The following is a 25,073-nucleotide window of genomic DNA, read 5'->3' as shown; positions in this document are numbered from 1 at the left end:
TTGGGTAGAGCCAGTGCACTCTGCGTGCGCCGGCAGTGGAGTGGGAAGGGGGCCCTTTTGGGGCTTCTAGAAGGCAGCTGGCACACCTGCCCCTCTGTCCTGAATACGGACAATTCCTGGTGCGGGGGGAGGTCATAGGTTTGCAACTCCTGGAATACAGACAGAGGACTTGGGACAGAGGTCCCTAAGTCTCTCTGTCTTTAGCTGCTGAAGCTTCTTTGACATCAGCCATCCTGCATCCCAGAAGCCAGCTCAGAACACCTTGACCGAGGTGCAAATGACCATGAAAAGAATCACAAAACACCGATTCCCAGCATACATCTCCTGAACTGAGAAATACCAGCCACCCCCTCTAAGCGTCTCCCGCGTGCCTGGAACTACATGCAGTGTCGGCCCTGTGGCGACAGACCCTGGCATCCTCTTTCGGTGGCTGAGGAAACGGACGCGGAGAGGCTGAGTGACCGAGTTGGGGTCGGCTGGCACCTGAGGGCAGAGTTAAGATGAGACCCCAGATGTGCGTGTGCCTCGAGCCCGGCTTCGCTTCTCTTTCTTCCTCGTCCGAGCGCCCCAATGTCTGGTCGAGTTGGTCTTAATGTATTTGTTTAGTTGCAGTGAAGCTTTGAAAAGGGAGGCCTCCTGTCTATGTATTCCACACCTACTATTTGCCAGGCACTGTGTTAATCATGGGCATGTGAGGTGGGCATGGCCCTTTGTCCTCGTAAGAGGCAGCATTTCACAAAGAATTGGCCAGATAGTTAGTAACGGGAGGCAGGTGAGGGGGAAGGTGGCAGGTGCCAACCTAGCTAAGGGCCATCCCAGGAGGGGACACTCATCTTGGGTCTTGTCCAGGCAAGGCGTAGGGGAAGGACGTCCTGGAGGGAGAGACCGCCACATTCCAGGGGAAGTGAAAAGCTGGAGATTCACCAGGGAAGGAGGCAGGTCTTGGACCTTGCAGGGCCCTGGTGACCACAGGGAAGAGCACTGCTTTCATTCTCAGAGCACTGGGGAGCCATGGCAGGTTTAAGCGGGGGAGGGATGGGATTAGCTGTATCAACTTTGCCTTGATTTAAGATAGCCAGATCTTATCAGAGAAAAATCCCTTTTCTGCTCTATCCCAGAGATTGGGGAAGAAAGGCTGAAAGATGCGAGAAAGAACAAATTCGGGGAAGGAAATGCAAATGACTTGATTGAAGTTTAGGGGTCTTTGCCCACAGGGCAGGAACCCGTGGCCACGGAGGAAAACAGCAGTTAGTGATTTTTCTGAGCCTCTCACCCCGCCTTCACCTGGCTGTCAGCCTGGGGGCCTGGGGAGGGTTTCAGTCGTGTGTGTCAGGGCACTTGGGTGGCACACGGATGGCTGGTGGGAGGGAACCAGGCGTCTCCAGAGAAGCTGCCCGCTGCTCTGTCACTGCTGCTCCAGGAGACCAGCTCGTCATGGGGGCCACGTTCATAGCAAACAACGGTAATATTTACCAAGTATCTCTGGAAAAATGAGTGCAAAGTGCAGAAAATGCAGTGCAAATTGCTGGAACGCAGTACATTAGCAACATAGGACATTTAATGAGTCTGAGAAGAGAGGCGTAAATTTCAGGAAAATGTCAGTTGCAGTAATGTAAACAAGGGGCTTCTCGACATCTCATTCTCTGTAAGACTTTATTTCAGTCTCGGGTTATAACTAAAGCTGTGATTCTGGAGAGAAATTTGATTCTAAACATCAGGAAAGTAGAGCTGGGGGAAGGGAAGAAGGGGTTGCTGGTGTGTTGAGGGCACCGTTGTCTTCCTGTCCGAGGAAAATGAAACCTTCCACTGGGACCCTGGTGAAAAGTCTTTGGCTGCAAAAACTGGATCCTGGGGGGAGGGATGCCCACACATCGCTGAAGGGCTGGGAACCACCCTTCTGCCAGTGGGCAAGTGTCCTGTCGAAGTCAGGGTCACCCCAGTGCTTCCCCCCTCCTCAGGCAGCCAGGTTCCTCCCATTGCTGGGACTGTGGAGGGACCTGGGAAACGGGCACCCACAGCCTGTCCACCTAAACCCACCTCTTTACCAGTTCAACCCATGTCAAAGTTAGGAAGCCCACGGGCCACGGCCGAAGATCCTCCCTCACCTTCCTGTTGGGTCAGGAGAGGTGCAGGAGAGGATGGCAGAGTGACCGCTGTCCTCCTTTCTCTGCAGTCCCTGACAGCATCATCATGAAGGTGCTGAGCCAGCGCCTGGACCAGCAGGACTGCGTCGAGAGAGGCTGGGTGCTGCACGGCTTCCCGCGAGACCTGGACCAGGCGCACGTGCTGGACAGCTGGGGCTACAAGCCCAACAGGTGAGCAGTCCCCTTCCGGCGGGGCCGCAGCGCAGCCCTCCTGGGAAGGTCTCCGCCCCCGGGCACCGTCTTCCCAGGGGCCCAGCCGGCCGGCCAGATCTCCGACAGCTTGCAGCTTGCAAGAGCCTCCCCACGTCCCTGAAGTGGAGCGTCTCCTATTCATTTCGCTCCCACCCACTCATCCCATTTTCCCTGTGACCTAGGAGTCCAGCTCGGGCTCAGAGCCCGGCTCTGCCACTCACCTTGCTGGGCCTGCTCCCCGCACCTGTGAATGCCAACACGTAGCAACCAGTCTTGCTTTGCTCCTGGGATTGTGGTGCAAAGCAATTCGTGTTTTCTTGTACTGTTTTTACCATTTTTTACGTTTGAATCTTTGATGCGTCTGAGATTTATTTTGATGTGGGTATGCAGTACGAGTCTCTCTTTTTTCTTCTCAAATGATCAGCTGTTTTTTCAAAACAATGTTGAATATTGTTGAATATTCTGTCCTTCCTCCACTAACTTGAACTTGAGAACACCCCAAAATTACAGACATTGTGGAAATAAACAGAGACCACCCAAATGAAGAAAACAAAGGCTGTGAAGTCAGAGCTTGCTGTCTATAGCAAGGGAGTCGGCCGAGGGGAGGGAGAGGCTTCTAGTGGAAAGGGCGGGGCTTAAGGGCTCCCCTGATGGAGGCTGTGGGCCTGGGGAGGCTGGAGGCGGCCCGCTGGAGGCCGGGCATCCTATGTGCTTGGTTCAGGGAGCACGTTTGGCCTTCTCTAATTTGGTCCTAAATCAGAAATGGAGGCAAAATTAGGGAAGCTGCTAGTCACTGACAAAGTCCCAGCTCCCTGGGGGCTGCCTGCTGCCGAGGTCGTGACTCGGCTCCTGAGCCGGGCTGCGGGGGCAGGTCAGGGCTCTCTGTTTTATCTACTCTGACCACCGTCTGCTCCTGTACAGCCTCTCGCGCACCTGGCTGTACGCTAAACTTGCTGTTGTTTCCCACAAGCCTGCTTCTGCAGTAGTACCGCACTGTTTGGCCACTTCAGTTTAATCGTAAATTTCAAGTCGGTGCAGAACACAGCCCTCTCATTACTCTTCTTTATTGTCAATTTTATATATTTATTATTCCAAATGAACACTATGATGATTTTATCATGAACTGCCATTGAGATTTTAACTGGAGTCAAGTTCGATTTATCGGTTAGTCTGTTGCACCTGGACACGGCCCTGTCCTCTCTGCGAAATGACCGCCACTTCCCTGGGGCTCATGCTTTTCATCTGAAGTGTATTCCTAGCTGTTATGTGATCTGATGTTCTTGTTGATGTGTGATAATATATTTTCATCCATTTTATTTTCTAGCTGGATTTTTCAGGAGTATAAGAAAGATACTGATTTGTTCTTGTGTACTTTGTACTCCAGCTTCGTTTCTAGAACTCTCTTACTGCTTCTGATAGCTTTTCAGTCGATTCTTTGGGTTCTTCAGTGGGGGATGGTCATGTCATCTACAAATATTTATCCTTTTCTCTCTTCCTTTCCAGTGCTGGTATTTTTCATTTTACTCTTTCGCCTAATTGCGCGGGGCAGTACCCCCAGACCTGGGCCACGACGGACAGGTGCTTGTCCCCCTGACCTGAAGGGCTGTCCTGCCGTTCTGGCCCCGGCACTGCTGCCCTTGCGGGATGTACTTACTTTAACTACTTTGCTTGCTGTATTTTAGCTTGTCGTGTGGACAGAATGAAATCAGGTTTCATAGTTTTTATTCCACCTGCTTGTCTTTTTCCTTGAATAGTTGAGCTTCTCCCACTTAATTTGCTTTTAGCACTTTATTTTATGCTTCATCCTGGTTTCCTTTGTTTTCCATCCTTTTTTATGGTCTGTGTTTTCTTTGAGTTTTGTTATTGCTGTTGTTGGATTTTTCTCCTCCCCTTCAACTGATTTAGGAGATAGTGTTTCTAGTTCTACTGGTCTCACCAGGATGATTTAATTAAACTTGTATTTCCCAATTTATCGATTCCGAAATGAAGCAAAATGTTTGACTTGGTCATAAGAAAGATGAAAGGGAAAATGCTCCCAGATGCACACCTCCTCATTCCCCTCCCCAAGCCGTTCTCTGTTTTTGGCAGGTGGGGGTGGAGGGAGGGAGGGAGAAACACATTCTGAAACTTTTTTGTCTCAGTGTGTTATACTCAGATTATTTTAAGATTATTGAGCTCTTCTTTCTAGAAATATAACAACTACATTCTGTCTGTAGCTGCAATTACTGTACTTGTGACGTTTTCATTTTCTCTTCAGCTGGATTCAGATTTCAGCACCAGCTGTTTACATAAGTCAACCTCTCCATTTATCAGTTTTGACTCCTTGTTCATTTGAATGGGTTTTGTCTTTGAGTCAGTTTCAGCAAAGGTACATACAGGCTAAGCGTCCTAAATTCTTGCACCTTTGAGAACGTGTCTCTGTTTGTTGGCTGGAGAATTCTCCCATCACGCGTCTCGTCCCCAGCACCCTGTGCCCTTTCTGTGCCGTCCGCGCACTCCTGCGGGGTCGCGGTCGTGTCCGAGGCCAGCGAGGGTCTTTCCTGCACAGGCGGTGTGCTTCTTACGTCCGGGTGCTCAAAGGGTTTCCCCTCCCTCTCAGTTCGTTTATGCTCCCCAGGCCGTGTCTCGGTTCTCTTTACTACTTTTCTCTGAAATACTGTGAATCCTTTCCACTTACGTTATTTCAGGAGAACCTTCGTCTGGTGCACTTCTTACGATCTTTCCGGCTCATTTGCTGGGTGTTCTTTTTCAGGAAGACCAGTTATGTGTGTGTTGGACATTTCGCATCTGTTTCCCATAATTCTGATTTCTTTCTAGTAGCTTTTCTTTTTTCCTTTTCTGTATTTTTTCCCAATCTGTCTTTCATGATAACTTTATTTTTTATCATATGTATTTCTTGTTGCCTCTACTTTATTTTTCTTTTCTCTAATGCTTTTACGTTTCCCTTAGTTTTTTTCTTCATGTTGTCAGTTTTCTTTCATTGCCTTTTAAATTTTATCTCATCCTCTTTTCTTTGATTTCTTATATCATGGAGTCTGTCCTCTCTAAATTATTTCAAGTATACTGATAAGGCTTTATCTAGAAGGTTCTGATGTTTCCTGGAGTAACTGTGCTTCCAGAAGGTATTCATTGTCTATCGGTCTCTCTCTCTTTTTTTAATTTTAACTTTTAGGACACTTTTTTGACAACATCTGTACCTGAGTCCCAAGGTGGATGTATTTTGCAAATCTCTTATCTTTGAATAGGACTGTTGTTTGTCTAAGAATAGCATGAGTTGGTTTTAGAAAATAGAAAATTAGTTTTCCATGACTGCTGTAATAAATTACCACAAACTTGGGGGTGTAAACAACACAGATTGATTGTGGTACAATTCTGTAAGGCTGACATCAACACGTCGGACAGGTTGCATTCCTTTCCGGAGGCTCTAGGAGAGTCCATTTCCTGTCCTTCCGCAGCTTCTAGAGACCGCCCCCATCCTTGGCTTACCGCCCCCTTCCTCTGTGTGCAAGGACAGAAGCGTTGCCACACGCTGACCTCCTGTGGTCACATCTCCCTCTGACTGGAGCTGGGAACAGTTCTCAGATTTTGAGGACTCATGTGATTGGATTGGGCCAACCCGGATAACGCAACCTGATCCACACCCTTCGTGTCATCTCGTGTGCGAAGCCCCATTTCCACGTAAAGTGGGATGTTCACGAGTTCTGGGGCTGAGGAGGTGGGCCTTGGGTGGGGCTGCCTCATTCTGTCCTCCGCGGTTGGAGTCTTCTCCACTGCCTCAATCGTCCCCCTGGAGTTGGGTCCTGAGAGCTTCCTCCTGGAAGGCTGAACGGTCTGTTTGGTTCTGGGGCCACGGCGAGCCCTCCTGAGCATCCTGTCTTTCTCCTTGCGTTGCCTGTGAACTTCCAGGGACCACAGTGCCGCAAGGCCAAGCTTCCCCTCCATTTTCTGGGGATAGGACAGACTTTGGTGTCAGTAGTTAGCTTCTGCGTAAACTCGTCATCTACCTGGAGATAAGAGGCACTGGGGAAGATGCAAAAACAGTCACTTAAAAGAAGGCTGGGGGCGGGTCACTGACACCGCGTCGGGAGAGAATCTAGTGCTCATTTTTCTGAGCCCCGAGGGGAAAAACGACTGCTTTCTTTACTGGCCCTGTGCCCGGGACCAGGACTGCACGACCAACAGCGGGAGGGCGCCATGTTTACTTAGAGCCTGCAGGGAAGGTGATTCAAGAACCTCTCTGGTTTAGGGCAGGCTTGCAGGGAAAACTTCTCTGTCCACCCCCAAGTAAAAACCAGTTTCTAAAGACTTAGTAAACAATGTCAGTTTAATTTATTTGCCCCCAGGGCAGAGGAAAAGCAGAGAGAGAAAAAAAAGATGTTTGTTTACAGCAGAGGTTTAATCACGTGCCACTGTGCAATCATCCTCCTGTATTTCCCTCCCATCCCTGAGGGTTTCTCCTCCTCCTTTCGCCTCTCTGACTAATCCACTTCTTCCACCCTAGCTTTCAATTAAACAATTTTATGATTGATTCAGGAAGCAATTTTAGCCGTACACCTTCAAGTCCAGGTATAGGCTGAGGAAGAGAGAAATATTCTAAAATGAACCCACCTGGCACCGGGATAGATATCAGGGCTGTAATTCTGGTTGGGTTGTGATGCCAATTATAAAGCACTCTGGCTGTGGTGTTGCTGTTTTTGACACCAGGAGGAAATCTTGACAGAATTATAGCCTAGGAATCGATCTGGGAATACGACACAGAAATCTATAATTCAGATGTGAAAACAATCTACAAAGGCTCTTTTTTTTTTTAGGAGGGTTCGATGAAATTAGATTAAAATAAATTTACATATATATCAATTTTATTATTAAAATATATTCATACTAGTAAGTAGAGTTATTGGGGAAGGATAAGCTATTCTGTGTCTTGGACACAGAAATAGACCTCTTTGGCTTATCAGGAAACGAAGTTATTGTCTCCTTGTCAAATATAAATCTCTTCTTAGAGCTAATAAATGGATAGTGCTCAAACGCAATGTTTTGTTTGACTCCTACCTCATAAACCCATGGCACATAATACTAAATTATATTCTGCTGAGCAGTATCAATCTCTTGATTCCAACATCACACGGTGAGGGAAACAAACCAAGTAATTGATGTGTCGAAAAGAAGGAGGGAAAGTTATTTGAGAACAAATAAAATGGGCTATAAAGTTTGTTAAAACATAATAATAATAGTAAGAGGAGAAAAAAAAAAAAAAGGAAGAAGAAGAAAGAAACAAAGAAGGAGCTATCCAAGGCTGTATCCGAATCCTGCCCTCTGCCTGGCTGTAAAATCACTCATTTCATGCTGCAAGTTTGTAGCACGGTGTTTCCTTTTAAAATTAATGTTTACTGTGGAGAAGGAGTATAGGATTCTGATTGATGTTGGGAAGTTTGCAGTGTATCAGACAGACTGGTTTGTTTTTTTCCTTTTTTTTCCCCCTGCATCTTCCTCCCTCAGTGCTGCGTGGAGGAGGCAGGGCGGGTGGTGCCTCCTCCCCGACCTGGCTGTCCCGCTGCAGGGCAAGGTCTGGGTCACGTCCAACTGCAAGGTCCCAGGTCAGGGCTGCTGCAGCGTCGCTCAGAAATCCCTGGAAAGGGGATAAAAGGGGGGGCCCTGGCTGAAGCCGCGGCGGTGGCGTTCAGCAGATGTAGCAGCGACTCTGTTAATGCTGTTTTCCGGGATGGCTCTCTTTCTCTGCTCCGTTGGACTAAATTTGGGGACTAGGATGAAATCAGCCAAGGACAGCATTTTAGATTAGCCTGTCATGTCCAAGGTCGTTTTGTGCAAATTGGCAGCTGCTCTGTAGTTTCTTTGGAGAGTGTGATGGGTTTTAATGTTGTATTTATTATCATTTCTTAAACTAGACAGTTGTGTGTCCCGCATCCAGAGGAGCCCAGAGAGGGCTAGTTGTCCCTGGGAAAGCAGTGGCAGGTCCCTTCTGTTGCATTTGGCTCCCAGTTGGTGCTGGGTGAGTTGCTGGCTTTTGCTGGAGGCACAGCCCTCTCCGCAGGAAAGCAGGGAGCAGGGTCACCGAGGGGACCCAGGCTGCTCAACATGACCCCCCCCGGCTAGAGGAGCTGGGAATCCCACACCCAAGGGCAGCCTGCCCCTCAGACACACGGGTCTGGTTGCGTCTCAGATTTCCTGCGGCTGGAGCTTTGAAACAAGCCCAGGTGGCTCTGTGGTTACGTCTCTGCTTGGCGGTCAGAGGCAGACTCGGAACGTTCCATCCAGGCTACTGCTGGTGCTGATGAGAACCCCCGCTCACGTCCTCTCCCCTCTTCATCCTTCCCGTCACTTTCTGCCTCTGCTCAGCAGGGGTCCTGCCTCGCTCCTAGGGCAAGTCTCTGAGGACACGTCTTCCCTCCCCGGTCCTCCTGCCCCCTCGTCTTTAACCTTCATCATCATCCTGACAACAAGAATGAAGGTCATGATACCTGACATCTATTAAGTGCCAATCATGTCCCTGTTTTGTATCTCATTTAATCCATCCAATATCCCCATAAAGTAAGTTTGGTTTGTTCAGTAAAACAGGGGTTAAGCTGTGTCCCTTGCCCCAGACCACGTGGAAGAGACCAGTTGTGAACCCAGCTCTTTGCTCAGAATGGTTACATGGTACCCTTTCTGCAGGTTAGATCTGTCCCCGCTGATTGGCTAGCTGACTTGGAAAAACTCCATTTAACCTCAGTTTTTCTATCTGTCAAATGGGAACATTAATCTTACTCTTTTAACCTGACAGAACCACTGCTCTGGAGAGTTAGTGGAATATGTGTGGGTGTGATTTATAATTGGTGAGTGCCGCACAGGCAGAGTGACCCTGTGAGCTGGCTCCGTGTACCCTCCCCCACCGCAACTCCTGGGAGGGCAAACTCGCATTCAAAGTGTACGATAGAGTTTTCTCTCTTGTTTTCACATAGTAAATACACACTCACGCCCCCTAAATAGGCATGCTACCGATTTGTCTACATGCTAAGAAGTGTGAAAATATTCATTATGATGGATACACATGTGATTTTGAATTTCCATTACATAAGAAGAGGTGAAAACGGCAAAAATCGTTACACTCTGCAGGGGTGACGGTCGGAGAGTAACTGTTTCATCTACTCATTATGGGTTGGTACAAATCACTAACTTCTATTCAAAATATTCTTCCTCTAATCACAGTCTGCTTGCTCTTCTTACCCATGGAAGACATTTTAAAAATTCCCGTTGGGCTGGAATTGGGGAAGGTAGCATGTGGGATGGGAGAGCGACCCTGAAATAGACACAGACAAAAATCACCTTTTTGCCTGGAAGGACCCCCATGGAGCCAGGCAAACTGAAAAATCGAGATCAGGGTGTTTAACGATGTCGATAAATTATTCTGCTGAATGATGGTTTGATTTCTTGGTTTCCACTATGTTAAATTTAAACAATGGGATATCATGGAACATTATGAGAGTAAAAATTGAACCGGCATGTAGCTGATACACCAGAGCTCTCTAATTTGATTAAAAGCTTACTACTTTTTAGCTCCATATGACACCATGTTTGGGAGGACAACACACTGAAACCCTCGGATAATGGCTTTGCCATTTCTAACGTGTTCCGTAGTGAGAAGAATGCTATCAATTCTTAAGAGAGCAGTGGTAGGACCAAAGAAAAATTAAAATGCGAAATGGAGAGGATTTCTTGCCTCTCTTTTATTATCACTTGGTCCTTCCAGGAAGCTCTCATATTTCTGCAGCTGATCCTTATGTGGATTAGGGATAATAAACAGCCCATTAATGGAGGCCTGAACTAGGAAATGGAGTTGGAATCAGCCGCAGAACTCGGTGGCTGGCTGAGGTTAATAACTCTATTACTCCAGCTCTGTGCCGAGCCGTCCGACAAGCGGCATGTTAGCCTCATCTTACTCCTCATTAATTGAGCTAATAGAACCCGACTGACCCTGCCTTGCTGCCGTCGGCTGAGAGTTTACCAGACATGGGCCGGAATACATATCATCCACTTGTGCTCCAGGGTGCCTTTTGTTTTGGGAAGGAAGATCTTCCTTAAAGATCGGTTAGCTAGAGGGTCCCTCCGAACAGCAGAGTCGCTGTGCACCGGCCACAGCTGGGTCCCCAGTCACTCTGGTTTCGTCCCATGAGCGAGGGGGCCACGGGGCCCCCTGCTTCCACTGGCGCCTCCAGGCAGATGTCCACTGGGTCTGAGGGCTTCGGCGTCCACGTGAACAGCTTTGGAGGAATAGTCTCCATGATTTCAACAGTGTCGGGGGTCAAGGGTGAGCATGGAAGTGTGGCATGTGTTGGCGTGGGGGTGGGGCAGGCCCCAGCCCCTCGGCCCCCGTCTCTCCTGGTCCTGCGCTTTCTTTTAATGCTCAGCAGCTGGCTCTTTTGCACGGATCCCTCCCCGCCCCTAAGTTTCCTGATGGTTAGCCACGTGTTTCTGACAATCTGCTTTGCTGGGTAAGCAGTCTGGGGGCGTGGCCTCACCTTTTCTGAGCCCCGGTTCCCTTCTCCATCAGATGGGGTGATAACCCAAGCCTCGGCTCATCCTTTGCTGGATTCATGTACGTGTTTGCTGGGAAAATGCAAATGGGTAGGACTCATGAAGTAGAAGAACACTCCGGACAACCAAGATGATGCTGTCAACAGATTGAAGATCATAACTGGAGTTTCCTGCGACAGGCTGTTAGCCCCTCTGCACCTCAGTTTCCCCCACTGAGAACCAGGGACAGTAACACTGGGGCCATCAGGTGGGGGATGGTACAAGTGATGCAGGAAGTACTCTGCACAGAGCCTGGCCTTACGAGGGGCTCTGGATGTGGGACCCACATTTATTCCTAATACACTGGGAACTCTGGACCTGGGCATGGAGATCAGAGCTTCTGAAAAGTAAGGTCAGACCAGTTCCTCCCCAAGGAAGTGCGGTCCAGGCTGGTCCCTGGGCTGCTCAGAGCAAATGGCTCCCCTCTGGTCGGAGAAAGATACTTCCTTATTTGGCTGGTGATTTGCGGCGCACAAGATAATCCCACAGATAGATACAAAATCGCACTTTTGTTGGAGAAGCCATGAAGCCAGGCAGACGGGGCAGTCTGAAGCCTAGAACAGCCTCGCAGATCACACAGAGGCTGCAAAAAGGTGTGGAGCACCTGTCCTCTGTTATTTTATAAAGTTTGAAGATTCTTTTGATGGCAGGACACAACACAGCGACACTCGGAGAGATGAAAGGCAGGACTCTATTACTTACAGTTCCAAATGAGAGGTGGCTGCCACGCGGGGCCACGTGGGGCCACGTGGGGGCTGCACCTTGGGGACAGGGTGACCGCAGCTGAGCTGTGGAAGGCAGCTTCCACGTGGCAAGGGGGCAGTTAGCTAGGTTTTACAGGCTCTCGGTGGATTGGCTAACTTAAATAATTGCAGTGGCTCCGGGGCACAGGAGCCACCCGCGGATGGAGTGTGGGGGCCCATGAGGGAAGGGGTTGGAGTGGGGCTTGGCAAATTGCCCAAGAAGGGGAACTGAGACCTATCCTCTTCAAAGCAGGTCGAGGCAGCACCTGTAACATGTTGTACCCCACCTGCCTGTGTGGGCTGGACAGCCCACCTGTCCGAATCCCTTATTCTTCACCTTCCCACGATCGAAACATGGTTTTGGAGACAGCCCGGAAAAGCTTAAAACTCAACAAGTTTCTACTGTAGAGCGCAGGAAACTATATGCAATATCTTGTAGTCACCTGTAGTGAGAAAGAACTTGAGAAGGAATATATGTATGTATATGCATGACTGAAACATTATGCTGTACACCAGAAATTGACACAACATTGTAAACTGACTGTACTTCAATTGAAAAAAAAAAAGATTAAAAAAGAATTTGAAAAAGAGGAAAAAAAAAAGGTGGGGAAGGTATATCTCAGTGGTAGAGTTCGTGCTTAGCATGCACAAGGTCCTGGGTTCAAGCCCTAATACCTCCAGAAAGAAAGAAGGAAAGAAAGAAAGAAAGAAAGAAAGGAAGGAAAGAAGGAAGGAAGGAAGGAAGAAACCAAGTGAATAAATAAACCTAACTACCCCCCCAAAATAAAAAATAAATAAAAAAGAGAAAAAAAAATTTTCAAAAAGGGGGAAAAAAGGAAAAAAAAAACCCTCAGCCGAAAGGCCGTCCATCCCGGCTACCCTTTCATCCTGCAGCATCCCTGGGCGCTCTGTCATCGTGGGCTCGGGCATCCTGGTCGAGTAAACTTCCTTGTCCCCACTTCCACATCCACTCCCCCTGAGGCGTACGTAGGCCACCTTCCTGGGTCACCAGCTCAGTTTCCACCACACTTCTTACAGCCACTTCGCGCTCGGTGACAGCACACCCCGACAGTCCTGCCTCTGATAGTGAGTGTTGTGTTTCGTTGTGGCAAAAAGAAATACTTGCTAGTGTTGGGGATCTGGCAGCCGCCTGCGAGATTGGAGGGGAGACAGGCGGTGGTTCCCAGAGTGCTGGGTCCGGGGCCTGGAGTTAGGGAGGGAGGGGCACCCTGGACCGCGAGCGAAAACTGTGGCCAGAAACACTGGTGACAGGCCCCAGCCCACAGTCCCTGGGCTGTAGCGTTTAATCTGTCAGTAAACAGGGACGGAAGTAGGAGAAAGGAAGTTCTCCCAGTATCTTCCCGCCTGGGACAGTTAGCATTTCACCGCTGATTTCCAGTGTTTGTATAAGGAGAAGTCTGGTGAGGGTGATTCTGAGCAAATGTGGAAGGCCAGCACTGCTTTCTTTCCTGGGTTAAAATTTAGTTTATAATAGTCTGTTACTAAGGTTTGTCGTCTGTCTTTGAGAGCTTAAGAGCAATTACTTTTGAAGCAGTAACATCAAAAATCTGTGTTACCTTTGAACTCTTTGCCTGCAGCCGCAGGAATCTTTCAGAGAATAAAAGCACAGGGAATTCCCAGAGCGAGAGCCAGTCCTGGTCCCCGGGCTTAGCTCTGCGGTCCCCAACGCGGACATGATCCGAAAGGTGCATTGTGTGGTGTGCTGGTGGCGAGAAACTTTAGGGGAGGTGACAAGCCAGGAGCCGTGAGAGATGGTCTGTGCTGGGTGATGGAGGATCGGGGAGTTTAGTTTTTAGGAAGAGACAGGGCATACATACAGCACATAGATGTAACATACAACGCATAGGTGTAACATACAACATACAGATGTAACATACAACGCATAGCAAGGGATTTGCATGGTATTTTCTCAGTTAGCAATTTTGTTAAGACTGACACTAACAGTCTCGCCATAGTAAATTGAAGCTCAGTTCATTCATTAACCATTAATTTTTTTTTTTCCTAAGAACTTTCTGAGAGCACCCCATCCTGCCTGTCCGACTCTCCTGCTGTCTCTAAGAGGTCTAGGAAGGGGTTCAGGGTCAGTGTGCCACCCTGTACTTGGAGCGCAGCATTCTGAGCACAGCAATGTGTCACTTGGGGAGACAGTGACAACTTTTCTCATTCTAAGCTCTTATTAAGAGTCCAGTGGATTTTATCCAACCAGTAATAATCGGGCAGAAGCTGGTGGCGTCTGAGTGGAGGAGGAGATAAACACACCTCCCCCTGCCACCGTTATGCCGGATCCGAAGCAATCTCCCGGCCTCGGTGGAGAGTGACAGGTGACCTTTAACAGAACGGAGCCCAGGGTAGTTGGCATTTGAGTCCAGCTCTGATGAAGACGCCCCCATTTTTGGCAGGCGCGATGCTCGAGAGTTAACTTAAATTCATTTCCCAGAGAAAGGCAAGAGGACGGATGCCGAGATGACTTGGAGAGATCGTATTTGTTTTCTTTACCCATAGGAGACTTGGGGAGACATCGGTGTGTACTTCAATTTTCCATCTTCCTTAGAGGCATGAATAAAGCGCTGAACTGTTGAACCCCTGCTCATGCTTTAAAAGCCTGGGCCTCTGCCAGATTCGGGTGGCAGCTGTCTAAAAGCTTGCTGCTCTTCTTCCTAAATATCACAGAAATTATTTAATAATAATAATAATAAAACTTTTAAAGAAAGTCTTCCACAAATTGAAGTTCAGCTTTACTTTTTCTGAGCTGATAGAACTCTGAGCCTTGCCTCCTTGTTGGCTTGGCTTTGAGGTGTCTGCAGATTCCAGAGCCCACCCCACCCACAAGGACAAGCATGTCAGACCCCCACGGGGCTCCTGGGCAGAGCCCCTCATTTCTCTCCTGGGCCTCTGACTCATGACGTGGGGGTTCGAGATCCGAGGACAGGACTGTGTGCAGGGGAAAGAAACCCGCCAGGCCTGGCGCTCCCACCCATAGAACGGAGGGGTCGGGTGGGGATCAGGAGCGGGGGTACCCTTCTCCCACGACCACACTCCCCTGCTCGCTCAGAGCACTGTGGGCTTTTGTCCAAATCTTATCTTTTCTGCAAGGCTTAGCTCAAACTCCACCTCCTCTAGGCAGCCTTCCCAGACGCTTCTTGCTCTTCACCTTCACAGCACTTTACACATTGTCCTCAGGACAGTGGTTAAGCAGGAGGCACTGGCTTTGCCCCATATGGGCTGTGTGAGGCTGGGCAGGTGTTTTACCATCTCTGAACCTCAGTTTCCTCCTGTGCAGCAAGATGGAGATGGCTTTATTCAGATGAGCAACACATCTTTACAGAGTGTGCAGGTACCGCTCGACTTCTGGGAACACAAAAGGAAACAAAACCTACAAGAGATGCTATCACGTGGCTTACATTCCTGCTGGGGTGAGAAACACTATATACAACTGACAGATACACACGATGTTGGGGTCCATGGAGAGCAGTAAAGCAGAGAAAAGGGGACTAAGGGCAAGTGGGCAGTGGGGAGGGTTGCGGTGGGATGGCACGTTGTATGGAAGGTGGTCAGGGGTGGCCTTTCTGATAACAACAGAGGCTTATACAAATCCTGGAAATATCTGGGCAAGAGCATTCCAGGCCGGGGGAGCAGCAAGTACAAAGGCCCTGAGGTGTAATGTGCTTGGCAAATTCAAGTAGCATCGTGCAGGCTGTTGCCGATGGAGCAGTGACAGAGTGAGGCGATGAGTCAGAGGTAGATGGGCTCCTGGAGGACTCAGGCTTTTCCTCTGAGTCAGGTGGGAGCCACCAGAGGGGGAGGCATGGTGCTGGGGTCTAACTTATATTTTAAAAGGATTACTCAGGCTCCTGGGTGGAGAGTGGACTACCGACAGGAGGACAGGGGCGGAAGCAGGGAGGCCAGGCAGGGGCAGTGGGTGTCATCCAGGTGAGAGATTCCGGTGGCCTGGCCCAGGTAACAGACGTGCAAATGACAGGCAGTGCCTGGGCCCTGACCACGTTTTGAAGGTAGAACAGACAGAGCTGACATGCTTTCAGACTGGTTGTGGGTGGATGAGAGAGAGCCATGAAGGACCAGTCCAGCTTCTGCCGGAGCAGCTGGGGAGAGGGAGAGTGGGCTGGCCATCTGCTGATCAGGGAACACAGGAGGGGCAGTGTGGGGAGGGACCAGCAGCTCCGCTTGGACTTGGTAAGAGGGAGGTGCCTGTTAGGAATCTGAAGGGCTTTCCCAGGGCTGCTGCAACAGACACCACGGGCTGCGTGGCTCAGGCAACAGACCTTCACTTTCTCCCAGCTCTGGAGGCTGGATGTCCGAGATCAAGGTGTGGGCAGGGTTGGGTTCTCTGAGGCCTCTCTCCTTGGCTGGCAGGCGGCTGCCCTCTGGCTGCGTCTTCACAGGGTCTTTTCTCTGTGCAGGTGTGACTCCTGGTATGTCCAGATTTCCTCCTCTTATAGGACACCATTCAGGTTGGGTTAGGGCCCACCCTGACAGCCTCATTTTAACTTAATCACCTCTTTAAAGGCCCTGTTTCCAGATACAGTCACATTCTGAGGTCCTGGGGGGGTTAAGGCTTCTTTCAACATAGGAATTTTGGAGGACACGTTCAGCGCCGAACAGTCTCAGGGGTCCTTTGCTCTGGCAGCCTGAGCAAACGGTTCCTAACAGGCATCTCAGCCTCATCTTTGTGTCCGCGCAGGGCACAGCCAAGGCGTGTTCAGGTGGGGGGTGCTTCTCCCAGCAGCCCCTGTGGCTCCTTGGCAAGATTCTCCATCACTTCCTCCCCACCCCAGCCCCTCAGCTCTCTTTTTCATTCCAATATCCAAATCCATGACCGTTCAGCTGAGAAGGCCCCTGGAGACCGTCCAGCGAGCCCTCCACACTGCACAGAGAGGGGACTGTGGCCCAGGGTGACTAGGCTCCTGGCCCGAGGTCACACTGTGTTACTGGGTGGGGGCCGGAGCCTGGCCTCTTGCTTTGCTTTTAAGGGCTGTGCACAGTTGCCCCCTGGCAGTCCTGCCCAGTGCCTGAGGCTTTCCCGGGCCCCTCCCCCCTCCCCCGCTGTCCCCTTGGCCTGCATGTGACCACCCCTGTACCTGGTGGCGATTCGGCCGCGTTTGCTTTGAGCAGATGCCTCTCTCCTCTTCACGTGGCGCTCTGGGGGCCGCCCCCCTTCTCCCCTCAGCAGTGATTAGCCTTGTAAGACTAATGGACGAAGTCTCGTCTAATTACCCTGTTGAAGGCCCAATTATGTGATTAACACTGGAGGGCTCTAAGCTAATGATGAGAAGGGCCTCTCATTTGCATAGCATTAAGGTAATTGAGCCGCAAGCCCAGGGGCGGCGGGGTGGGGATGGCAGGGTTCTCCTTCTGGAAGGACTCTAGCAACCGGAGAGGACAGTTCACCTGACAGCTTCATTCACTAGCAGCGACCTGACTACCTAGCCGGCGTGGCAAGTGGGGTGGGCAGAAAGGCCGGCGAAAAATGGTGAAAAATGAGGGCTGGGAGCCCCCGGCTGAGTTTTCCTCCCAGCACTGGGCTGCGCTGGAGGCAAGCTCACCATCACCTTGAAGAACCACTTTAGAAAAACCTCCCGTTAAAATCTTGCCGGACCCCTTCTGTTCAGCCCCTCCTGGCGTTTCCTCCATGCATTCCGCCACTCATTCACTCTCTCGTCCACTCACATTTACTGAGCGCTTCTGGCGTGAGAGGCTGGGGTCCCTGCTCTTGGGAGTGTCTGGGGAGGGTGGCCCGCTTGGCTTGAGGCCCCCGTTTTCCCCAGAGGTGTGGGATTCAGCGCCGAGTCAGCCTTGCAGTTGGCGAACATCAGCTGAAAATCTCAGACTTTGAAAAACCCCTAAGGATTGTCAGCTCAAATCTTTGATTTTACCCCGTGAAAAATGGGGGGTCAGGAAGGCTGAGAGCCTGGAGCTCAGAGTCACTTGGCAGGGAGTGGCGGGGAGGGTGGTCCTGGTGCTCCAGGCTCTGCCCTGCGCCCCCTGCCCGCAGGATGGTCCTGCCCTTTCAGCACCTCTGTCAGCCCCCGTGCACTGTGTTTTGAGTATTTGGTGTTGTCTCCTGGGAAACTTGCCTGAAGCCCCCCTCTCCCCTCACAGCCTTGTCTGTTTTTCCTCCATGAGGGCAAGACAGTGTCATCTCACATTTAATACATAGGTGATGTTCAGGTGGTGCGGCCGGGACTAAAACCCGGATTGCTTTCCAATGAATTTGTTTTTTAACCAGAAATAAAGTCATGTGTATGTCCTTTTGTAACTTGCTTGCACTTGGTAAAACTTTGTGGACATCCTTCTCTTTCCATAAAGCTTTAATTCATTAAATGTTTGCATAGTTTTATACTGCAAATTATTACAGAGTAACAGTTTATGAACAGGATTACATAGTCCAGATGTATTGTAATGTATTCAAATGCTTTCTGTTGGCAGACATTTAAGTTAGCTACAATTTTTTTTCTATTATAAATAATGCGGTAACAAATGTGTACACCCACGCACATTTTTATGCGCTGGTTTTGGTTATTTTCTTAGAAAAAGTTCATAGGAATGGAATTGCTGAGCCGAAGGGTGTGCACAATTGAAAAACTAATTACTTTTATTTTTTAATGGAAAGGAGTCAGAGATTGAAGACATACACATGGATATTCGGTGAAAAGTAACTCTCAAAAGGTGAACAACTGAAAATTAATGATCTAAGTTTCTGACTTAGATTAGAAAAGTAATCAGCGCCCAAAATGGCGAGAAAGAGACCGTAGGAACGCAAGTCAAGAAAATAGGAACCAAAATGGCAGCAGCAGCCAGAAACTGGTTCTCTGACAAACTTAATAAAAGTCAATAAATAAAGCTCAAAAATTAATACGAAATCTCCAGCAAGATAGATTAAAAAAAAAAAGAAAGAGCACACAGATAAACAATATTCAGGATAAAAACTGGGATATAGCCATAAGCCGAGCAGAGGTTACCAGGGTAAGGAAAATATTAGGAACAAGTTTGTGACAATCAATCTGGAAACAGACAAGACAGATAAATTCGCAGGAGAAAGAGTCTTACCAGTGTTGACGTAGGAAGAAGCAGAAAAATCCAGACAGTCCTGTAACGAAGTGTATTGAATCATAAAACCCAAGTCTACCCTCCCACAGACGCAGCTGGGTGTGAGCACTGTGGCAGCACGGAGCGTGGCCGCCAAGCAGTGAGACACACCAGCGATGGCGAAGGTCCTGGGTGAATAGTCCAGAGCCACACAGGGGTCCCACGCAGCGACGGACGTGAATGAATCACAGCCACGCACGCCAGTGTCGGGGAATCTTAGAAAAATAACGTTGAGTGGAAAAGCAATTGGTAAAAGAACAGATATAGCATGATACCAACACAGGCAAAACTTAGCAATGTCTTAAGTGCTCATACGCCTTTAGAAACACTGGTGATGGTGGTTCTCCTGGCGGCGGGGTGTAGGCAGAGGGACTGGTTAGAGCATCTGGAGTGTGTCACTGTCGGGGTGCACTTCTCCGGTGGACATATCCGCCAGAATAGAAATTCTTCTAGGAAAGGATTGTCTTGTTCAGCAATAAATCTCAAGCTCCTAAAATAATACCTGGCACGTTATAGGTGCTTCATACATGATTATATGTTATGTAACTCATTTTTATACACCAAAGCATGTCATAATAAAAAATGGGGAAAAAACTGTTGTCTTCTCGCCCTTCCCCAGAAGCAACCACTCTTCGTAGTGTTTTGGGAATTCGTCTAGAAAACTTCTCTGCACCAATCAGGAGATATACATACATGGCTTTGTTGTACACAGATGGAGGCATACTGCACACACTGCTTACTTTCTCTTTTCTCTTGATGGCGTGTCTGGACATATTTCCATTTAGCCTATTGGCTCTGCTCCTCATTCTTTTCATTTTTATTTTTTAAAGGGTTTTTAAAATTTTTATTTGTTTATTTTTATTTATCTTTCAATGGAGGCACTGGGGATTGAAACCAGGACCTCGTGCACACTAAGCACATGCTCTACCACTGAGCTATTACCCTCCCCGAATCCTCATTCTTTTTAGTTGCCACGTAATAGTCTTGCCTGAGACGAGACAGTAACTGATTTGGCCAGGTCCTTATTGAAGAGAATTTAGATTGGGTTCCTTCTTTCATTTTGCAAACAGGCTCTGTCTATCCACGGGACTGTGTCTACAGATGAAAATACTAGACATGGAATTACTGGAATGTAGTTGGGTTTTTATTTTCAGTGGGCACCACAAAGCGCCCAAGAGCTCCTGGTTCTGCTGGGAGGGTCCCTGTGACCCAACGAGGTGTGTGCTTGGGAGACAGCTGGAACATCCAAGGAACAAAGTCTTCACTTACAGAGGTTTGGGGACGCCACGCTGCAGGACTCCAGAGGACACTCAGGCAGCAATGTGGGTTCCTGGGGCTACCCAAGTTTGTGACACAGTTCACTTGAATTACCATGCACATGCTCAAGCTATGGAAATGTTTGCCATCAGGGAACTGACGTTTTAGGGAGCATGTGTGTTTTTCTTGGGATTGATAATTGATTTAATATATGCCTGAATGTTTTGTTTCAAGAATGGTTGTATTGCCCACAGCAGTTACATTCTGACTTAGAGTATTTAAGTAATGAGAATTATTCCAATTTTTAGTGCCTTGAGCCTCTAGCCACAACTGAAATGCGACAGGCTCATGAACATAAAGGCCAGTCACGAAAGAAGAGGTTCTCATGAGGCAGATGCTGCCTCCTGGATAAGCCTCAGCACCCCAGCCAAGTGCAGAGCATGGGGGCTGACCGGCAATTGGGGTGGGTCCCAGGCACCCAGCCTTCGGGGAGACAAGGCCCTGGAAGCTCGGCCCGTAGCTCAGGCTGCCTGTCCTGGTGCCTGGGACAGTCCATCCTCTGTGAGAACAGCTGTGCACCTGGGAAGAGCACGGACATGGGGCTCCAACTGGAAGCAGACTGCTCGGTTCCCCTGGGGACCGACTGCTGGCCGGCGTTGCCAGGACATTTTCTAGAAGTGGTAGGTTTCGTGTTAACGGCATGAGCCTTGGAGTCAAAGAAAGACCTGAGTTTGAATCGGTGGCAGCTGACATTTAGTGAGCACGTGCTGTGTGCCGGCACAGGGAGCAGGTCGGACAGGCCAGCTTGCCCTCTATTTGGGAGCCTGCTCTGGACGGGAGGAGGGCATGGGTGGGGTGATTATCCCGAGCTGCATGGGGGGCAGTCGGGGCAGGGTGAAGGCCCGGAGACAGGACCCGCCACGCTTCTTTCTAGTCACTTCACCTTTCAGAGCCTCAGTTTCTTCATTTGCAAAGTGAAATGGATAGTTCATGCGATGTAAAGTGGCTCCAGGTTCAGGGGCAGGGGAGGCGAAGGTGAAGGGCGCACTATGGCAGGCAGCACCCCGGGGCCGTCTGGGGGAACTGTTCCTTGTGTGTTTCCACAGGACTGACCCCAAGGTCCCCAGGCAGGTGAGCTCCTTAGAGGGAGGAGCAGTCTTTTTGTCTCAGCTGTCTTTTTCACTCACCCTGAGATGCTGGCCCTCCTTTCCCAGGGACGGGTGGGTTGGAGGCGCCTGGTTGGTGGAATGAGGGTGGAGGTGTGTCCTTCTGACCTTTGCCCTTTGCTCCCAAATCCTCCAGCCCTGCCAGTGAGCTATGGAAACGTCCCTGCCGCTGATGGCGGTTGGCACCAGTCCCACGGGGCTGCTTCCGGATCGACACGTCAGCCACTTCGGCTGCCCCTGGACAGACGCGTTGAGCTGTCTTCTGCCGGGCGCCCGTGGCGAGCGTGTGGCCTAATAGAGACAAATGCGGCACCAAACTGGAATTTGATGGATGTGAAATTATGTATTTAATTCATAGTTGGTATAGAGTGCTCATAAAGTCTTGATCATGATAGAGAGGCTAATAAACGTTTGAGAACATAAATATTTCGGGGAGGAAATGGCTTTGTGAAACATTTAGTCGTGGAGTAGCTGGAAGAACAGAGAAAATCGGCCAGGCGGAACTCTCTAGATACCAATCTGCTGAGTTGTATATGTAGGGTCGGTAATGATCTTGAGTGAGCCATTTTATGGGTGTGCAGACGTTAATTTGATGAACACAGACATGTGCAGTGTCTCACATCACGCCTCAAGCTGTTTGCCCAACAGATATCTGAACCGAGGGGCAGAGGTGCAGGTGGCTGGGGAAGGGGTCCCATTGGCCTATGGAGCGCTTACCAGACACCAGCAGGTGCTCAGAACTGCTTCCCCGGGAGGCCTGCCGGGTGTGCACCTGTGCAGGGGAAGCTGATGGGGAAAGTGCCCTGAACCCCTGCCCTGCGGCGGCCCCTGAGGCTGGACAGAGCAATCCGTGTGGCAGTCAGGCCAGAGTGCCCAGGTTCAAATCCTGCTCTGCCATTTACTGGCCACGGACCCTGTGCAGGTCCCTCACCTCCTCTGTAAAGCAGGCATGATGATAATGGTACCTGCTTCCGGGGTCTCGTGAGAATAAATTAGGCGATACATGTTCAGTACATAAGAAAGCACGTTTTCACTCCAAAGAGTGAGGTCATCTGCTGCCCTCTGGCTCGGCTGGAAGGATGCCGGGGGTCCTGGCAGCAGAGCGAGGGAGGTTCTGGTGGGAGGGTGGGTCGGGTTTGGTTTGCGGCTTGGAACGTGGCCCTGGTAGCTGATCCCCGCCCACACCTGCCCCCACAGGGCGAGACATAGTTCGTGGTTGGTGGAGAGGTGGGTCGAGAGGAATTTATTACCAAGAACAGTGAAAGTTTTAAAATACGTAAATGATTTACTTAACAGACGCTTTCACAAGTTTCGGGCACCCCTGCCCTGCTCCCGAGCGGAGCGCCACAGCCCGGCGCCCTCTGCCCGAACAGCGTCCTTTCCGTAAACGCGGCGGAGGGCAAGTGGCCTGAGGACCGCCCTCCGCGCCGTCTCTTTACCGTCTGCGAGCTTCTTTTCGGGGGGACGGTTCTCTGCGCGCAAGGGAGCTGCTGTTTCGGTATTTCCTGTGGGAGAGAAACAAAGGGAAGCAGAATTTAGGTGGACAGGAGTCTGGACAAAAAGAACCTTGGTAGTGTCTGTAAAGGCAGCAATAAGAGGGAAAAACAAAGGAGGCTGAAGGATAAATCTCCTTCCTTGCAAATCTTTGAGAATTAGAGATGGTCATTCTACCCGCAGAATTGGGGGGCTTTGGGGTTCTCTTTGGCCCTGGGGTGCAGTTCTGCAGTTGCTACCCGGCCTGCTGACTCTGGAGCTGGTGGTCATGGATCTCGGCAAACGGAAAGGTCATTGGTTTCTTCCACAAACCCTGGTTCAGCCCCTAGGATGAGCGTCACGTGCACACCGTGCGGGCTCCGGGGATGCAGAGTGAGTGAGACGTGGTCCTGCCCTCCACGGCTCCCTCCCTCAGAGGTCTGCCTTTCAGAAGGGGACTCGGGGGTGCTCGACCCGCAGCAGTCTCTCCTGGGGGGTTCTTGGGGTGCAGGGCAGGGCACTCAGTGCTGGAAAGACACCCTCACAGGGAAACCGCTGGGGGGATACCAAGGACACGTGGCCTGCCGGGTCCCCTGACACGTGGGAAGTACGAAGGCCTGTTAAATATTTCAGACAAGTTATAAGCCAAACATCCTGACGTGACAGTGAGTCCTGCCAGCAGAGTGGAGGGAAGATGCTGATAAAAATACCAGCGAGGACGGCTGCTCAGGTCAGCGGTCATGTTCTGGCCGCAAGGCCTTTTTCTAGAGGTGCTCGGAGAAAAGCGGAATCAAATGGGAAAAGTGGGGGCCTTCTGTGAGACGGGCTCGGCCAGGGGGCGGGAGCAGGGGGGCTGCCTTTTGCAGAGGCGTCCCTTGGTGGACGGGCCCCAGGACGAGCCAGCAGCCACAGATGTGCTATTGAAAAGGGGGAGGGGCTTCTGATAACACCCCACGTCCGCTCAGGGAGGCCTGGGGGCTCGATGCTCTTCCCTCATTTGCCTGCTTACCAGTCATCATCCTGGCTCACTGGTGATGCTGTGACAGTGTCACAGGCTGGTGTCACCTTGGGCTCCCTCCGCAGTGAGCAGATTCGCTCCATCATCGTCCCTGGTTGCAGCCGCGGTCCTGCTTAAAGATAATGAAATGCAAATAGCCACCTGTGTCCTGAACCCACATACATCTTTGTGTCTGCGTGGCCGAGGCACTTAGAAACATCAGAGAGAGCAATCCTCTCCGCGCCTCCTCTCTCTTGACCTCGCGCGTTCCCTGTAGAGACTCTGGGCGTTGGCATCTGTGCTTCCTCCTTCCTCGGAGTTGGTGCTGAGCTGAGCGGATTCTCGGGGTCTGCCTGCGGCCAGTGCCTTACAGAGAGGCCCTGTGGGGCGTTGGCGAAGGGCCGGCCCCTTCTTAGCTGCGCTAAGGCCGGTTATTTCTCTTCCAGGCCCCTTTTCCACATCGGAAAGTGGAGGTGATAATAGTGTTTAATTCAGAGTTGGCAGGACACCTCTGTGCACGCCGCCTGCTGTCCCCATTGTCACCTTAGTGCCACTCCAAGAGGCTGCAGGAATGAGTTGTGAGAATACTTACCTCCTGTGGTCGTGAACGCAGGGGCCCCACCCCATGAGGACCTGCCATCCAGGGCCACCCCAGGGAGGATGACCGCCAGTCCTCCACAAGGACACTAGCATGTCCGGGAGCTGCAGCTGGCCCTTCCCTACCAGGGATGTGCACACCTGGGGAGAATCCGGGACGGCTTCAGCCCCTCGCCTCCATGAGCTCCCAGCCAGCGTCTAAGCAGCGTGAGACTCTGCAGCGCATCCTAGGAAACACTTCTAACCAGGCCGCGGCCCCAAGTCCTTCCCAGATAAAAATCCCGGGGCCCCGCCCTGGGGCCGGGCAGAGGGTCAGTGCCTGCTGTCCTGCAGGGCCAGGATCACCCGCCGGCGGGCGTCTGGACAACGGAGGGGCAAGATGAAGACTGGCAGGGACAAGGACGTGGACGCTGACTGGGGTGTAGCTTTGGCAGGTGACTTTACCAATCTGAACATCCAACTCCTCATGACTAGAAGAGGCAGAGAGCAGCGTTGGCCCCTTTCTCGTGGGAACGCTGTGTGAGTCCCTGGTGAGTGTGCTCGGCCCGAGTCCAGTTGGGCAGCTACTTCTATTAATAAGGGGTGGATTTGTCCACCCCACAGGTATTTACAGCAGGCAGTTCTTTGCCAGGCTCTGTCCCAGATGCCAGGACCACAGCTGTGAACAAAACTTTCTCATGGGAAGAGACAGACAATACACATGCAAGCAGAGGAGAAGTATCTGCGGAGGCAATGTGCTCGGTGGGGAATTAAAACTACGGTGAGGTATCACCTCACATCAGTCAGAATGGCCGTCATTCAAAAGTCC

At 50.5% G+C, this 25,073-nt stretch overlaps 1 protein-coding gene and 1 long non-coding RNA gene across 6 annotated transcripts in view; one reads left to right on the top strand and one right to left on the bottom strand.

Annotated features, from left to right (window-relative positions):
• AK8 (adenylate kinase 8) overlaps positions 1-25,073 on the top strand; it is a 121,091-nt gene that overhangs the window by 73,172 nt on the left and 22,846 nt on the right. For all 5 annotated transcript variants that reach the window (XM_072960362.1, XM_072960363.1, XM_006216597.3 and 2 more), the window contains one exon: positions 2,174-2,315. In XM_072960362.1, the coding sequence (XP_072816463.1) occupies positions 2,174-2,315 (142 nt within the window). The remainder of the gene's footprint in view (positions 1-2,173; positions 2,316-25,073) is intronic.
• Positions 22,580-24,454, bottom strand: LOC140695922 (uncharacterized). Its single transcript, XR_012071768.1, has 3 exons — positions 24,407-24,454; positions 23,681-23,798; positions 22,580-22,703 (listed from the first exon to the last, which is right to left on the bottom strand). It is a non-coding gene; the product is annotated as an uncharacterized lncRNA (long non-coding RNA).

The sequence above is a fragment of the Vicugna pacos genome, chromosome 4, assembly GCF_048564905.1.
Source record: "Vicugna pacos chromosome 4, VicPac4, whole genome shotgun sequence".
NCBI classification, from domain to species: domain Eukaryota; kingdom Metazoa; phylum Chordata; class Mammalia; order Artiodactyla; family Camelidae; genus Vicugna; species Vicugna pacos.
Note: the sequence above shows the minus strand (reverse complement) of the source record. Positions and strands in the feature narration are given on the sequence as shown.